The sequence below is a fragment of the Oncorhynchus nerka genome, linkage group LG12, assembly GCF_034236695.1.
Source record: "Oncorhynchus nerka isolate Pitt River linkage group LG12, Oner_Uvic_2.0, whole genome shotgun sequence".
Lineage (NCBI taxonomy): Eukaryota > Metazoa > Chordata > Actinopteri > Salmoniformes > Salmonidae > Oncorhynchus > Oncorhynchus nerka.
In genome coordinates, this window is record NC_088407.1 from 46,404,890 (window position 1) to 46,422,815 (window position 17,926).

The following is a 17,926-nucleotide window of genomic DNA, read 5'->3' on the forward strand; positions in this document are numbered from 1 at the left end:
GGTTACTTCGGCTGGCCAATGAGCTGGCCCAAATTAGCCAAGAGAGAGAGCGAGCGAGAGACAGACAGAGGCGAGTGACACAATCCAATCTTTTAGCAGATTGCCCTGTGGGTAATGAGACGGTCATTTTCCTGATGGTAATGGAAAAGCTGTCACGGCTGTAACAACGGGACACTGCCTTGACTCACATTCATCAGCACCAAGATGACACAGATAGGAAGACAGGAAATTAGTTAGAAATGGAATTTAAATTAGCGGTCTCTACGGTGTTAGTGTGGATGAGAGAGGAACACACAAACACTCACTATGTGGCTGTATGCTGTGTTATGTAAAAGTATGAGTGAGTTTGTTTAGATTAGCATATGGCTCAGTGACAATTAGCCGGGCCCATACTGCTTTGCTAGCCGAGTAAACACACACACACACACGTTTGTTTTACTATCCTTGTGTGGACCAAACAATTGATTCCCATTCAAAATCCTATTTTCTCTAACCCTAACCCTTAACCTAACCTAACCTTAACCCCTAACTCTTAACTCCTAACTCTAACCATATTTGTAACCGTAAGCCCTAAACCTAAAATAGCCTTTTCTTCTTGTGGGGACTGGCGAAATGTTCCCACTTGTCTGAATTTTCTTTGTTTTACTATCCTTGTGAGGACTTCTGGTCCCCACAAGGATAGTAAACACACACACACAGAGATGCAGCAGCCAAACCAGGATAATACAGAAACTGCAGGGCTGCACTGGATTCTGTAAACATAGAAGTATATAGCAAAGTTCAAGCAGTAATTATCCCTACTTCTTGAATATATATATATATATATAAAATATCATCTGTATTAAATCCTCAGACATTTAATATTTGCAAGGTCAACATAATGTTGACTAAATATTTTCTGATGACATAAGCCTTGAACATGCTTTATCGGTGGAGATAAACTGATGGTTGTCATCTCACCATAACATTGCCTTGATCCTCCATGTCTGATAAATGCATGAGCGACACTCATCCAAAGAAAAGCCCTCTCGACTAATGGGCCTACTGTCATTTTATAGATCACACAATGTGAGACATCGTAAAACCCTTCCGCGGCTGCACACTCCATCGGCTGACACGTTACATAATGGAGTTAAATCAGCAGGCAGGGGAGCGTTCAATAGCAAGAGAGTGGAGAGAGCAGTCGCTGGCTGTAGTCTACCAGTTTGGAACTTGTTTATAGCCCGGGTTGTTTTCATTTAAGCACCAAATGGAAGAAAGCGGACTGAAACAGAGAGGGCCTACCTGAACATGTCCAATAAGAAACACTGGTTTTTAGTTTTCAGTTGCAAACCATTTTGCTATAGTGTGCCCTAATATGACCCTGGATGGCTAGCCAAAAACCGATATCCGCCAAGTCAGCTGGTAATCAGAGCGTTCCCTTGAGGCAGGGCTTTATTTAAGGACAAACTGAAGAGACTCTCATCCACTGCGGGAGATTTGGGTGAAAACCAACAATCTAGGCCATGCCGCCCGGAGGGATTCAGGAAGGACTTTAAACTAAAAATAGAGTGTGCTGAAATAATTAAGGAAATCTATCTCTTAAGTGTGCCAACAATCTTTTTTAATTACAGTCCCCCTGTCGGCTGAGCTGGAGCCAATCAAAGCAGGTCAGGGGATGATGGGAGCAGTTGAGTGATCCACCTGTTATCTTTGTGTGTGCGGACACACACACACACTCTCTCATGCACCCATACAAACTACACTTCCTCAAGTCAGAGGAGATATCTCTAATCTCACCTACCAGACAATAAGGTGGCAGTTGGTAGAAAAGGGTAGCTTTGAAAGAGTCTAGATTAGAATTTCACAGTTGGAAAATAATGCATGTCATAATGAATGATGGGAGTGTTTGTTTGGTGTTAGCACAATGTTATCCCCTGATACTGGCTTGTAGAGCAGGGAGGAGGGTGTTAGTGCCCAGACTAATGCTTGTTTACTGTCTGAGTCTTCCAGTGGGAAGATCGACACACTGGGTGAGGCCTGAGGTTGGCGCCTCTGGGAACCACTAACCAAAGACTAGTCTGGATAACTCCAACAGACGCTATAATGAGCATTTACCTCAGAGTGGATAGCTTTTCCCTCATATGCTAATGCTACAGACTATAACAAACCAACAACACACCTTCGCCTAGCAGCACTTAAGCCTTACCCAGTGAGCAAAATTAAGTTAAAAATAGTTTTCCAAACGTTAAAATCACATTTATTTTTTGGTTCTGATTGAAAGTTGAAAATACATCTCTTCCCGACTTTTAACGAACGTATTTTACAGACGTTGAAAATACAGTACATATTTTTGGGGTCATTGTTTCTTTGGCCAAATTTCAACAGTACATACAATCATTTATTTCTACATGTCAATGCAGAAAACATTATATTCCTCCCATCAATGTTCCCTGTAATGTTTTGGGGCACCGAGCAAATGTTTGGTCTTGGGAGCGGAAACTTGAACATTGTGAGAATTTTTTTTCAACTTCCGGCGCGTGTTTACAGTTAACACGGAGGCTTTACCCTTACAGTTTTAGACAGTAGCCAATAGGCTATTGTGGCTATTTGAGCATAATAGGCCTACCAACTAAACCAATGGAGCAAATCCCATGAAATTTTCACATGGAAACAGCTTTGATTTCTATGATATAGGCTACAGTAGCCTATATGTGGTGTTCACTGCCTACATTGCATGGAGTGGCGATTTTAGCATGTAAATCAGTTAGCCACTGACTCCTTCCAAGCCACTCATTGTTAAATTTACGATTTCCAACTTGTTGTATAATGTTTATGTCCAATGGCCGACGAGCACCGATACATTTTATCTATAATTTCTCTTAATTATTTCTCATCATATGACAAGGATTAAAAAGGATCACGTCGCAACGCTCCGTATTTTCTGCTGGCTTGCCCCACCACACTGAGCTAGGCTGAAACACCTGCATTTTGGAGCTGCTTTACTCAAGAAAACAAAAAAGAGACCATGTTTGTATGAGGCTTTATTAACTCAATGATATATCATTTTGACATTGTTTGCAAACTGATATGCGACACGTATTAATACCAAAATAACATGCAAAACAGGCAATCTCCCCCCAATTTGTTATTATTTTTTTCGGGGGAGGGGGCAAAAAAAATGTGGGGCCATGAATGACTGGTCGCCACTGATTGCATGAGACTTTTAAAAACGTTCTTACATTATGTAGGGCTTGACATTAATTCATGATTTTTTTACTTGGTCTGTAACACCATGTGCCAAATAGGTGACTGTACATTGCATTGTGTTGCATGATGCAAGACACCACTTTACAAAAGACAATTCATTATTATTACCATACAGAGAATTAGACAATGTAGGCTACCCCTCTACCTATTAGCTTATTTGCATATTCTGTCTCAAAACACAACACTGCTCCTTTTACCTCTTGCACTTGTAGGAAGCAGTAACTCCCCATTGCTGACCAATACTTATCTATAACTGGGCTAATAACTCACTAACGAGCAAATAATATCAACAAATGTGCACACGCACAATTTGATCTGATCTGAAAAGTGCATTCAATCGTGGGTGACTGAAAGACAGCTCATGGGGCCACCCCTGTCAATAGAATTCTACTCCGTTGCTCTGGCTCTGTCTACAGCAAAATCACATCCTCAATCTTGCAAAGTTAGATTTTGTCTTGGTTTGTTGCATTGAAAAGGGGCAGATATCATGTTGATTCGATCACAGAAAAAAACATTGATCTATGTAGTGCAAGCTAATGGGGTGAACTCAGTAAAGTTCGAACTCTTGCGTCTCTGCGCAACATGGCATTTATTCTGTGCAGCAGTCCAGGAGGAGGTGGGCGCACCCGCGCAGCTTAAAGGAAAGGTTGCCTCCCATCTGTCACATGCACTTATGTAACTTTTTTTAAAGCTTTAAAACTAGCAATGATCATTTTCAAAGTTTTCAGACCAACATTTTTTTTATAAAAAAGAACACACAACTATAATAACATTCTCAGTAACAGTTACAGAAAGGCTTTTGTTGCTCTGACTGTGATATGTGGTTGTTTATCCACTGACTTGTAAGTCACTCTGAAAAATAACATCTGCTAAAAGCACAAAATGTCAAATGAAATGTAGAAAAATACATGTAAAAAACAACACTTGCAAAGCAAGCTGGGTATTATTTGAATGAGCTCTGCCCACAAACAAGACCAAATTTGGTCAGTCCAGACCGGAAGTATTTGTTTCACAAGTTTGGGCAACACATTACATACATTACAGTACAGCACAGTAGAGTTTAGTTCAGTAGAGTACATTAGAGAACAGAACAGTAAAGTGGGGTACAGTACAGTACAATATATGCTGTACTTTACTCTAATGTACTGAACTATACTTTACTACTGTCCTCTGTAACGTACTGTACTATACTCTACATGACTATAATGTATTGAACTGTACTGCACTCTGCAGTGCTCTAATGTGCTGTCCAAACCTGTGATACATAGACATCTATGATTGGTTCAGATTTGGTCTGGACTGTTGCAAAATAAATGTGCACATACATGTTATTCCATAATTTCACCCACACACGTGAAAGAGCGTATGTGTAGCTAAACGCTAAAATAGAACACGGATCAGGAAGACACAAACCCATGTGGATGCTTGAAAGATTAATTAATAACTAAAAACGAACTCATTTTCTTTTTTATATGTGTGTATTAATCGTCGTAGAGAACCCCACGATTTTGTATAACTCCAAGTCAAAAATTTACAAAAGAACCAGCTAAAAAAGAGGACCATATGCATGTCAGGTAAAAATAACAAACCAATATTAATCTCCCAGGCCAAACTAGCTAGCAACAGATAGCTAGCTACTTAAATGTCCATGAATGTTTCATGTTTTTTTCGACCTGCCGCTAAAATTAATATAGTTGGTTCAGTTGTTTTTTGTATTTTAACCCGAGTGTCATGATCGCGTCTGGTGCGTGTGGCCAGTGTAGTCACCATGTTAGTCTAGTCTCCAGCGCTACAAAACAACAATGCAGCAAAACAACTCATGACAAATGACAGTAAGGCTACCTAGAGCCTCATATGCTAATGCTTCAGACCTAGCTGCACTATGCTATTAGCCTAGCCTTCAGCGCTGCAAAGCGGGCAACTAAAAAGCAGCCAAAACCGGCCATGTAATTGCTATGGGATCAATACGGGAGTGGGAACAGTATCCAGTATTGCCAACCATTTTTTTTCAGTGAGATCCGCTATTGGCCCCTTTATTTTTGTCGCTAGAAATTGCTAGATTACGTTTAGCTGTTGCCGCGACAACGTCACTGCACCAATTTGCCTTGCTGCTGCAGTCCGTTTTCGCCCCCCTCTCCCGCCGCACACCCCCTCCCCTTGTGCTTCTCTGCCTGTGTGTGCCGTTGCTGTGACTTCTGTTGCACAAACAGCTTCTCCCACTCTGGTTTGAGGCAGAATTTAGTGGGAAAATTCACTAAATGCTATCAAAACCATAGAAACCCTCTGTCAAAACTCCCCAAAGGCAGCCTGAAAAGTAGCTACATTTTGTCGATAGAATCCTTTACCAATAAAAGTAATTGGAGGGGTATGAAAACTCCCTAAATATAGAAACAAAGTTGTTAAATTGTAAACGCTGATGGTATTGACGAGTGAGACGTAATGGCTCGCTCTGTACTTCATAGATTGAAATCAGTTTATAGCTGTGGGGAGAAATTAATCCTTTTACCAATCTGTCATTTAGGTATTTCACTGTGGAAGACAATTTCTTTCATAATCTTCATCATCAATATCCTTCCCAAACTTCCAATGGTTGACATAACCCTGACAACATCCTCCAGAAGATGCTGTGATGGTGGGTCACTCTCACCTTACGCCTCAGCAGCAAATGTAATGAAGCTCTCTCCCTCGCGTGTCGCTTTGTGTCACCTTGGTTGTGAGCTAGATCTAGTAATGGCCTGGTCTGAAGATTTGTGCCGTCTCTTTTTAACGCGGTAATTCAGGACTATGGAACGCTGTAGAGGTTATTTAACTGACAGACTGACCGACTGACAGATTGACAGACGACTATATCCAGGATCCATATCCGCGGCCACATCATTAACGCCTACTCTAAGCCATCGTTCACTTGATATTATTTATTAAGTATTGCACCTATCATGATGGTAGGACTCCAACTACACAAATTGAATGACTCCGTTGAGCTTACAATGGCCCTTGCTAGCGGAGACTCAAAATATGAACATTTTCATAAATATAAAATAGAATTTGCTCCTTGAATGACATTTTTAAAAATGGGGCTGGTTATATTGGCATACTGTGTGATGTAAAGGCACTGATGCCTTATCCAAATGAAAGCTCTGAAACGTTAATTTCAGATTATGCTTTTACATGGCAACAAAGTGGTAGCCATGAATAAAACATCAAGTGACTAGACTTAATGTCATCCTGCCATTGATCCCAAAAATTCTCCACTTCAGTGGATAAAAAGCTTTTCCCTTTAGCCTTCACCTTAGCATCTCACAACCCTGTTGTCTTGGCTCTTGTATCCCTATGCAACGCCAACGATAGAAGTCGGAGTTGGAGACAAGACTTCTATTCTTTGTGGGGTTTTTTCTTCTATGTCACTCCAGCGGACATCGTCCTAACCTTTTACGTGACACCTGAGACCCAGAGTCTCTCTAAGGTTTCGGGGAATGTGAGACGACCGTGGCCCAGATCGACATATCCACAGACTGAGAGCGGTGAACACCTGAGCCCCCTACTCTGGACTAGGCTATCAGAGTTATACACAGGTGGACCAGGGGCCTAGGCCTTGTCCACCTGCCAGGGCCAGATCTGGTTTCCCACCTGGACAGAACATAATATGGCCATCTGCTTCATCCTCCACTCTTTCCCCTTCTGCTATACCTGTTTGACTGACACACGCCGTTTGTTATATTTCTACTGTAGCAATGCAAACCTCTACAGAGCTGTTTCAGAATAGTTATATCATCGAGCAAGTGCCTGCGCTTTGTGAGGGCTTGCTGAGTGCAACCTTGCTGATAGGTTGCTGATTGTTTGAAATATGGATAGATTTTTTTTAAATCAATGCAGGTTTTTGAAGATGATACGATGACCGTACTAAAGCAAGCCAAACAGCAATCCAAATGTTCCATGTTTTCAATCAAATATAATTTCATATGTGACGTTTTGACACATCCACATTGAATATACCATTGGTATATCCTGATAAATAGGCAAGAGAGCAAAACAGGCATCAAAAAAAGATGTGGCTCCTCAAAGCTCTCCCCTGAGTTTCCAGGGCGGTAGGCAGAGGTACAAGTGACACAGACGGCTGCCATTGTTATGATGATAGGCTTGGGAACAGACAGGCAGACCACAAATGCTGATGGAAAGAAAGTAGGGTTGTACAGGCCTGGGATTTAGTCTGGAAGGATGGAGGTTTGCTGACAGAGGGAATATACAACAATTACCTTTTTCCATCCTGTCACTACTGTGAAAGAGAGAGAGCATGTGCACGTGATCCTATATAATGTATGTGGAGTGTGTTTGTGCATGTGTGGGAAGGTCACAGAGTGTTGTTTCTTTTTTCACTTGTTTTACATTTTAGTCATTTAGCAGACACTCTTGTCCAGAGCAATCTACAGTATTGAGTTCATACATTTTTATAGTGGTCCCTCGTGGGAATCAAACCCACAACCCTGGAGTTGCAAGCACCATGTTCTACCAACTGAGCCACACTATAAGGGGAAGTTATTTGTGACCCTCTGCCTGGATTCAGTCCTATGTAGCAACATTTTTAATGTTTTTTTTTTACATTGGATAAAAGTAAAGACTAGAAAATAGTATATCATGCACTGCAGTTGAGGAACAATGTGAAAATAATTCTGCTTTGAAAGTTGATAAACTATGACCCCACTTTTGAGAAAAAGGCCCTTGAATGGTCCGGTACACCTACTGCAGAGCTCTCCATTGTCTCCACCCATTCAGCATCGTTCACACCCTGTTAAATCTTATCCTCCCCCATCTCTTTAAGGATTCACATGTGAGGCCATATGCTAAACAGAGTAAGTAGTGTAGTTAACAAGACTAAAAGTAGTAGCCTACAAATAAGGTAAAACTCCAGGTAAAAATACACTAGTCCTTAGCATATATCCTAATCTGACTTTGGTGCAGGCCATGTTCTTCTTCACATTACCGTTTCTGGTAAACACACATAATATCAAATTCACATTAACAGGATACAGAAGGTGTAAACAGTACATTGAAATGGTTACTTTTAAAGTATCAATATCAAAAACTGAAAATGTCCAGATAAAAATATTTGATAAACATTTTATCATTATTAGATGATGCTTACCCAGACATACTTATCTAAATTGATGGGTCATGTGAAAGAAATGCTTTAACCATCCCCCAGCCACAGCTAGCTAAGTGGATGGGTCATTATTGTCTAGACATGTACACATGTTCATGAAATACAATAGATGGCCATAATCACTCCCAGACACACCTGGCTAACTTGATGGTCATGTAATAATCTGGTAAAGTGGAGTCTTTTGTTTAGACATGTAGCTAGCTAGCTAAACAATGAACCGGAATAATCTCAACTCATACTACTACCAATACAAACATTGTCATAGCTGTAGTATGAATTGGCAAGGTTCAATGTTAGCTAACTAACATTAGGCTATAACTATCAATGCAAACTGTTTCTGATTCGAATAATATTACTACACAGATCATACATGTAATGTTAGCTAGCGAGCCAGCAAAATAACGTTTGCTAGCTAACAGTACGCTTTAACTTGAAATGAAAACGACTTATTGCCAGAATTTGAAACGTATAATATCGGAAAATGTAGCTAGACTCTTACCCATGTAAATGGCTTCACGGCCATTGATCTCTGTTTTGTTTCAAGCTACATCTTGTTTGGCCAGCGTTGTGTCAAGTCACTCCGGGTCACACTGACCGTGGCGTGTGCAGAAAGTAGCCCATCACTACTTTTTCCAACTGATCTGTCGATAGCGCCTGCTAAATACAGGGCATCAATGTTGTTGAGAAAGTAGTAAAACTTTTGTAGTTCTCGATGGCGAACGTTATATCTTTCAAAAACGCTGCAGTAGAAAGGACTATCAACACATACTGAGCAGCTCAGGTTATAGACAGAAGCATGCTACATGGCAGACTAATCCACACTCATCTCCTGGCATGTCCAACCCATCCATTATGTCAGTAAATCACAACTAGCGGAAAGGTTCCTGTCTTTTTCCGTGGCTAAACGAACTAGGCTCGTAATTTAACAATTTTATTTGTATTTACAGATGGAATACAAGTTAGTTATTAAGGCACATGAAATTGTACATGTTCCAGAATGCATTATTGCAACAACAAAAAATTATGATTAAGAAAAAAGATGTTCAAATGCATCTCCATTAGCTGCTGCCATATACAACATGTATAATACCACCATACAACAATATTACAATGTATGCGTGTGTCTGTACATTTGTGTGCGTCTCTTCACAGTCCCCGCTGTTCCACAAGGTATATTTTTATCTGTTGAAAAAAAATCTGATTCTACTGCTTGCATCAGATACCTGATGTGGAAAAGAGTTCCATATAGAGTTCCATGCAGTAATGGCTCTATGTAGTACTGTGCGCCTCCCATAGTCTGTTCTGGACTTGCGGACTGTGAAGAGACCTCTAGTGGCATGTCTTGTGGGGTATGCATATGGGTGTCCGAGATGTGTGCCAGTAGTTTAAACAGACAGCTTGGTACATTCAGCTTGTCAACACTTCTTACAAAAACAAATAGTGATGACGTCAATCTCTCTTCCATTTTAGCCATGAGAGTTTGATAAGCATATCATTAGTGTTAGATCTCTGTGTACTTTTAAGGGCCAGCCGTGCTGCCCTGTTCTGAGCCAACTGCAATTTTCCTAAGTCCCCCTTTGTGGCACCTGACCACACTACTGAACAGTAGTCCAGGGGCGACAAAACTAGGGCCTGTAGGACCTGCCCTGTTGACAGTGCTGTCAAGAAGTTAGAGCAACACCTCATCATGGACATACTTCTCCCCATTGATACTGTTGTATCAATATGTTTTGACCATGACAGTTTTACAATCCAGGGTTACTCCAAACAGTTTAGTCACCTCAACTTGCTCAATTACCACATTATTTATTACAAGATTTAGTTGAGGTTTAGGGTTTTAGTGAATGATTTGTCCCAAATACAATGCTTTTAGTTTTGGAAATATTTAGGACTAACTTATACCTTGCCACCCATTCGGAAACTAACAGCAGCTCTTTGTTTAGTGTTGCAGTCATTTCAGTTGCTGTAGTAACTGACATGCATCGTGTTGAGTCATCCACACTGGCATACACACTGGCTTTACTCAAAGTCGTTAGTAAGGGGCCTAAACAGTAAGGACCCTAAACAGCTACACTGGGGAATTCCTGATTCTACCTGGATTATGTTGGAGAGGCTTCCATTAAAGAACACCCTCTGTGTTCTGTTAGACAAGTAAATCTTTATCCACAATTTGGCAGGGGGTGTAAAGCCATAACACAACTTTTTCCAGCAGCAGACTATGATCGATAATGTCAAAAGCTGCACTGAAGTCTAACAAAGCATTTGTTTAAGTGCTTGTTGAATGTCCTTCTCAATGAGAGTGCTGTTGTAATTTTGTTTACTATAAAATAGCATTGTATCTGGTACATTTACATTTAACATTTAAGTCATTTAGCAGACGCTCTTATCCAGAGCGACTTACAAATTGGTGCGTTCACCTTAAGACATCCAGTGGAACAGCCACTTTACAATAGTGCATCTAAATCTTTTAAGGGGGGGGGGGGTGAGAAGGATTACTTTATCCTATCCTAGGTATTCCTGAAAGAGGTGGGGTTTCAGGTGTCTCCGGAAGGTGGTGATTGACTCCGCTGTCCTGGCATCGTGAGGGAGTTTGTTCCACCATTGGGGGGCCAGAGCAGCCCAAAACAAACCCTAAAATAGTTAAAACTAGGGTAAAAATAGGGTAAAACCCTATTTTTTCCAGAAGTTTACTAGGGGTTGGTAGCAGGCTGATTGGTCAGCTATTTGAGCCAGTAAATGGGGCTTTACTATTCTTGGGTAGCAGAATTAATTTTGCTTCCCTCCAGGCCTGAGGGCACACACTAGACTTAAATTGAAAAAGAAATAGCAAATAAGAGTGGCAACATCGTCCGCTATTATCCTCAGTAATTTTCCACCCAGATTGTCATACCCCGGTGGCTTGTCATTGTTGATAGACAACATTCATTTTTTCATTAACAATGTCTACACTGTATTTCTGATCAATTTTATGTTATTTTAATGGACAAAAAAAATCTGCTTTTCTTTCAAAAACAAGGACATTTCTAAGTGACCCCAAACGTTTGAACGGTAGTGTACATGTATATTTAGTTAATTTAGCAGACCCTTTTATCACACCATAGTGTCATCAGACCTTTGATACCATGAAAGTGAGCCACAAAATGTGAACTGCCAAAAAAAAGAAAATGGTATAGAAATTACAGCTCTCGAAGGTATCTTGTTACAAAATACCGTGGAGTGTATTTCAGCCCAATGTAATTCAAGTTACAAAATACTCAGAAGTCATTTAAATACATTGTAACAGAATTACTGCCCATCTGCATGTGTCTGTGTGTTTGTACTTTCTATGTTCATTTGTGTGCGCGCGTGTGTGCATGTTTGTATGTGTATATGCTGTCTAACATGTGAGAGAGCCTGTTCATGTAGCTCATTCCTGTGATCTTCACATTTAATCTGCTGATGTTGCTCTATATTCTCCAGGTAACAGTGTTACAAACCACCACACAGACTAATGCATCAGCTATCGCAAGTCCTATAGCAACTGCTAAGGCCAGCCATATACTTAAACTAACCCTGTAAGCACCCGTTAGAGTCACTCGCATAAAAACACCGGGCACAGCACTCAATTAACTATCGTGGTCCCAGATCTGTTTGCGATGGCATGACAATAACCATAGGAGTTGGCAATACAGCACAAACAGATCAGGGACCAGGCTATCAATTGGCATTACTAACCTAAAGCCACAGGTTCAGCCTATATTATTGAGAAAAGACCCAACCGGTCCTTCTGACTGACTAATCCTAGACCAGTGGCAATCGGAAATACATAGTATAATCATCTCGAAACAGACTGCAAGCTAAAAGCTAGCTATGGTCCAGGGGCATTATTGCATATTCCTCTACAAACACTGTTAGTAAAAGAACGTACATTAACACCTGCCTGGACCAGAGCTAGATATACTCTTAGTAGGATATTGTAGGTAGCAATTCCTTAATATTTCATAGTCTGCATGGTAGAATCAGAACAGTCTCAGTTCTAGGTTGGCTATGAACCACACTTCCAGATGGACAGCATAGTATCATGCATAACCAGACACTATCAGTATTAACCAGCAACAATATCATCACACACTGTCCCTCAATTCCTACACGGGCTCCTTGGCTCAAGGCAAGACACCTCAACAAGATAGCCTACCCGGCTAACACATTTTCGTTCCCAGAACGTAACGGGAAAGTTGTTTAGGAAACGTTACAGGAATGTTTTGTGCTAGCTGTCTCAACGTAAACTTTGATCTGAAGCCATTCTTCTGATGATTGTGATTTTGCTATTGTAAATGTTTGTAGGCTCATGTAGTCAAATTGTATCTATTCATTTATATTTTTTGTATCCTATTTTAATATATGAGAATTAACCAACGATATCAGGCCACACCCGGCCATGATTACAGACACCTGTGTGTGTCTTTTGACACTATATAAATGAGTCATTCCGCAGTGTTTGTCATTATACCCTGATGAAGACAGCTTGTCTGTCGAAATGTTGGACATAAATCATTTTGCATCTGAGCTCCTAGAGTGTGCGGCTCTCCTTTATTTATTTTTTAAGTGTTCCACTCCGCTAGCCAGCACCTCGCCTAAATAGGTGTGCGTTTCTTTCGCCTCTAGATTGTGCTAGCTGGCTAACATTTATATCTCAGCTATAGCTTCAAACTCCATGCTATAATATTTATGTTACTTTAGATCAGTGGTCGCCAACCGAGTAAGTAAAGTGTTCCCATGAGACAAACTCCGCCTACCCGGCGGAACGGCAAATCTGTGACTAAATCGAGTGCACCTACTGCGCTGCCCAATCGGATAGCTCAAATCACCGTGGCTACAGAACTTCCATGACCCTGGCCACAGCCAAGTTTAATATGAAATTACGTAGGCTAGTAGCCTAACTTTTAAAACTATGACCACAGAGAGACTCAACAAATACAGCAAAGAGCTGCTGTTTTTATGTGTGAGTTCATGTTTAAGTTTATATTCAGCACTGTCACTGTTTCATTCAACACTATTACAAAACGCGCTTCTCCGTACTTCCGCTCGGGCTGAAGCTGCAATGAATGAGTAGCCAAGTATCGACAGCCCTGCGTTGTATTGTTATTATTAGCTGCTCGTCATGACTATTTTTAATATTAAGGAATATTTAACTTTCTCTGGTCATAGGAACAACATGATTTCGTGCATGAGGCAGATGCGGTGTGACTCGAGCTTCGCCATCAGGTGGAAGACTGTGTCCCCTCTCTCTGGCCAGTCTCACTGAAGGAAAGGAAGGAGAGAGCAGGGACCGTGAAACGGAAAATTGGTGCGTGCATATGTATTCACCCCCTTTGCTATGAAATCCATAAATAAGATCTGGTGCGACCAATTACCTTCAGAAGTCACACAATTAGTTAAATAAAGTCAACCTGTGTGCAATCTAAGTGTCACATGATCTGTCACATGATATCAGTATATATATACACCTGTTCTGAAAGGCCCCAGAGTCTGCAACACCACTAAGCAAGGGAAACACCATACAAGCAGCACCACGAAGACCAAGGAGCTCTCCAAACAGGTCAGGGACAAGGTTGTGGAGAAGTACAGATCAGGGTTGGGTTATAAAAAAAAATATCTGAAACTTTGAACATTCCACGGAGCACCATTAAATCCATTGTAAAAAAATAAAGAATATGGCACCATAACAAACCTGCCAAGAGTGGGCCACACACCAAAACTCACGGACCAGGAAAGGAGGGCATTATTCAAAGAGGCAACAAAGAGACCAAAGATAACCCTGAAGGAGCTGCAAAGCTCCACAGCAGAGATTGGAGTATCTGTCCATAGGACCACTTTAAGCCCTACTCTCCACAAAGCTGAGCTTTATGGAAGAGTGGCCAGAAAAAAGCCATTGCTTAACGAAAAAAATAAGCAAACGCATTTGTTTGCCAAAAGGCATGTGGAAGACTCCACATACATATGGAAGAAGGTATTCTAAATGTAGCTTTTTGGCCCATCAACGCTATATCTGATGCAAACCCAACACCACTCATCACCCCGAGAACACCATCCCCACAGTGAAGAATGGTGTTGGCAGCATCATGCTGTAGGGACTGGGAAACTGGTCCGAATTGAAGGAATGATGGATGGTGCTAAATACAGGGAAATTCTTGAGGGAAACCTGTATTTGGTCTTCCAGAGATTTGACACTGGGACGGACGTTCACCTTCCAGCAGGACAATGACCCTAAGAATACTGCTAAAGCAACACTCGAGTGGTTTAAGGGGCAACATTTAAATGTCTTGGAATGGCCTAGTCAAAGCCCAGACCTCAATCCAATTGAGAATCTGTGGTATGATTTAAAGATAGCTGTACACCAGTCGGAACCCATCCAACTTGAAGGAGCTGGAGAAGTTTGCCTTGAAGAATGGGCAAAAATCCCAGTGGCTAGATGTGCCAAGTTTATAGAGGCATACCCCAAGAGACTTGCAGCTGAAATTTCTTCAAAAGGTGGCTCTACAAAGTATTGACTTTGGGGGGGTGAATAGTTATTTTTTTGTCTTATTTCTTGTTTGTTTCACAATAAAGAAGTATTTTGCGTCTTCAAAGTGGTAGGCATGTTGTGTAAACCAAATGATACAAACCCCCCAAAAATCCATTTTAATTCCAGGTTGTAAGGCAACAAAATAGGAAAAATGCCAAAGGGGATGAAAACTTTCGCAAGCCATTTCAATTCATGCTCCACAGTGACTCACTGTGATCTATTTTGTTATCAAAGCTCGAGTTTTGAAATATAATATGGTCTGATTAACAATATTGGCAGGCCAATCATATAGCCTGCCAATATGGCCAATGGTAATGTGCTAGGCCTACTGCCCAAACCTCATTTCTACAAAACTGTTTGTGTGAGGTTAATGTAAAAGTACAAATCTGAGCAGTAGATCTCAGCTTGCTTTTTGACTGCGAAAATGATCTTGACTCAGAAAAGGTTGTTGACCACTGCTTTGGATGAATAAAGGTAGAGAGAAAGAACACACAGACAACAGATGAGGCCTCCTTGAATGATATTTGAAAACAATGAACCAAACCGCAAGCTGCCTGGGAGAGATGATCTCAATCAGTGTTCCCCAACCACGTGCATGCCCCGCTAATCTTTCCCCCCAAACCCCTGTCCTCTCGTGCCCAGACTGCCAGAAACACGGATTAGTCCTTGTTCTTTGTGCCATCCTATTCCAACATGAGCCTGCGCGCGCTCCCCTGCATTGCATGTTTTCACGAGCATCCCCAGGCAAAAGGTGGTAGTAGGGTTTTTGGAGTCAGTGAGGTGAAGAGTTAGGATATGTAGAGCTTAGGTTTGAATGTCAAAAAAATAAAGGTGCTTTGTTTTTGGAGTCGGAGATGTGTGTGTGTGTGTGTGAGTGTGTGCACGAGCACAGATGCATAATGTCTGTGTTTATTGAGGCCATGGCAGAGCTACTGTTTACTTTTTCATAGCATAAGACCTCTGTTCAGACTACATAACTGTATTTAGGAAAGACTTAGTCTCCTAATACCTTGTTGGCACGCGCTGTTCTCTGCAATGGACAATACAATTGCCAGCCTTGATCCACAAAGAACCATTTGAACAACACATGTGCCGCATTTCAATGAATTATTAGCACTTTCTTATTCCAAGGCTACAACGTTTGGGCATATAAGTACCGACATCGTCTGCCCCGTGACGGTTGGATTCGATCGATGCGCTCCCTAAAGTAGCAGTCTAGCTATCTGGCGCCCCTGCAATGCTGAAAAGGGAGGGTTGAGGGGGGTCCGACTCCGACACTGCGTCTAAAATAAATCTGAATTTCGTTCAGCGCTCCTCCTCAAATTCAATTCGATAACCCCCCTTCGCATTTAACCATGTAACTTGCGTACCAAAACTGACCTGTGGTGAGATGTGGTCTGAAGCGCATACAGTGAAAAAAGTATAGGCTACTGCATGAGGCTTTTTTGTCCGCCCTCCCGTCCCCACTTCTGCAACCCCACAAACGTCAATCAATTATGAAATCGAGGACAACTATGCGCATTCAAGACGTGCATCTTGACGAACTGCGGTTTCATTGATAAATATCCATGTTGAACGGGTGACTCCATAAAACGTCATCAAGACAGGCACTTTGGGCCATGCAGAAAATCCGGTCATGCGTAATTCGGAGCACAAAACGAAAAATATAATCAAAATATTGAACGTACGGTTTTATGAAACTGTTAGCCTACCTGCATTTTGTCGGACGTAAACACGTCGGTATCTACCTCGCAGGCGATAATGGTCACCATCTCCAGTTTCATATTTATAGATGGCATTCCCTTTCGTAGCTAATAAATAAATAAATAAAATATTTCGTTGGGTTCTTGTCTGCTTCAGAGAAAGTGCAGTCACAGCCTCGCAGGTGATTGTACACTCCAATGGGTTTGCTTCGGATGAAGTGGTGTCCTCGCAGTTTGGGTGCGCTATAGGAAGTGATGCTGCAGCTGTAAACTCTCACTCTCCTACTCTCACTCTCCGCTTCAATACAGAACGACCGTCAGAAGCGCTCGCGAGCGCACCAACCAGCGCGCGCTCAGGCACAACATTGACGTCATGCCTCATTTGTTCGTTTAGCGATGCTGTAGGGAGGAGGCACTGCAGCTTGTAGCCCACGGAGCGTTTCTACTGCCTCCCTAACTGCCTCCCTTTATTTCTTTCTCCTTCTCGTTTAGCCAATGAACATAACTGCGAAAATAACTCTGAAATGATGTATCCTAGGCCTACTTCTCCCAACAATAATAATCAGGACTGCCTATAAGCACAGTCCACAAAAATAGCCTGGAATTGAATTTGATAATGTCTTGGTTCCATAGAATAGGCCTAGGCTACTTTCTCTCTGACATGGAACGCACCATGCTCAATCAAATGAAATAAGTCAGTTTGTGTTTACTCAAGTTCAAAGTGATATGCATGCTCATGTTATATACCCATCCTTTCCCACAACATGTGTAGTGACCCTATTGAATATGTATTTATGGGGTAGGCTGTCTGTATGCTTCAGTAGTCTTTTGTCATTATAATGTTCCCAGTGCATTTGATCGTAAAGTGCCTGGTGCAAATACAGAACAATCCAGACAAATCCAGTATAGTCTGCTAATATGTTGTGGACCTTGCAGAAGCAGCCTGTAGTACAATAACTTACCACAATTGTCATATCTCCCTTACTCATTATGATGATGCCATGTGACATGTGCATTCTCACTCTCAACTTCATCTGATTGGCCCAAACTTCTGACAGACTTCAGTATTGCATTAACTCACACTCCTCAACTCCAGCACAAGCTCTCAGTTTCATCATTCACTAGCTAAGACAATAAAAATTGTCATAAGCCATGATGAGTAGGCAATAGGCTGGAGGGAGTGGGCTGTCTGTCTGTGTGTCATGTAATTTACCACAGGGCACATTGTCCAGAGAGACAGGCAACCATGCGAGCCAGATATTATCCACTGTT

General features: G+C 41.5%; 1 protein-coding gene across 1 annotated transcript in view; it reads right to left on the reverse strand.

Annotated features, from left to right (window-relative positions):
• The window catches only part of LOC115138279 (calcipressin-2-like), a 53,903-nt gene extending 36,926 nt beyond the window's left edge, over positions 1-16,977 (reverse strand). Inside the window, exon 1 of the mRNA XM_029674968.2 lies at positions 16,664-16,977. Coding sequence (XP_029530828.1) covers positions 16,664-16,750 — 87 coding nt within the window. The 5' untranslated portion in view covers positions 16,751-16,977. The remainder of the gene's footprint in view (positions 1-16,663) is intronic.
• Positions 16,978-17,926: the final 949 nt, after the last annotated feature.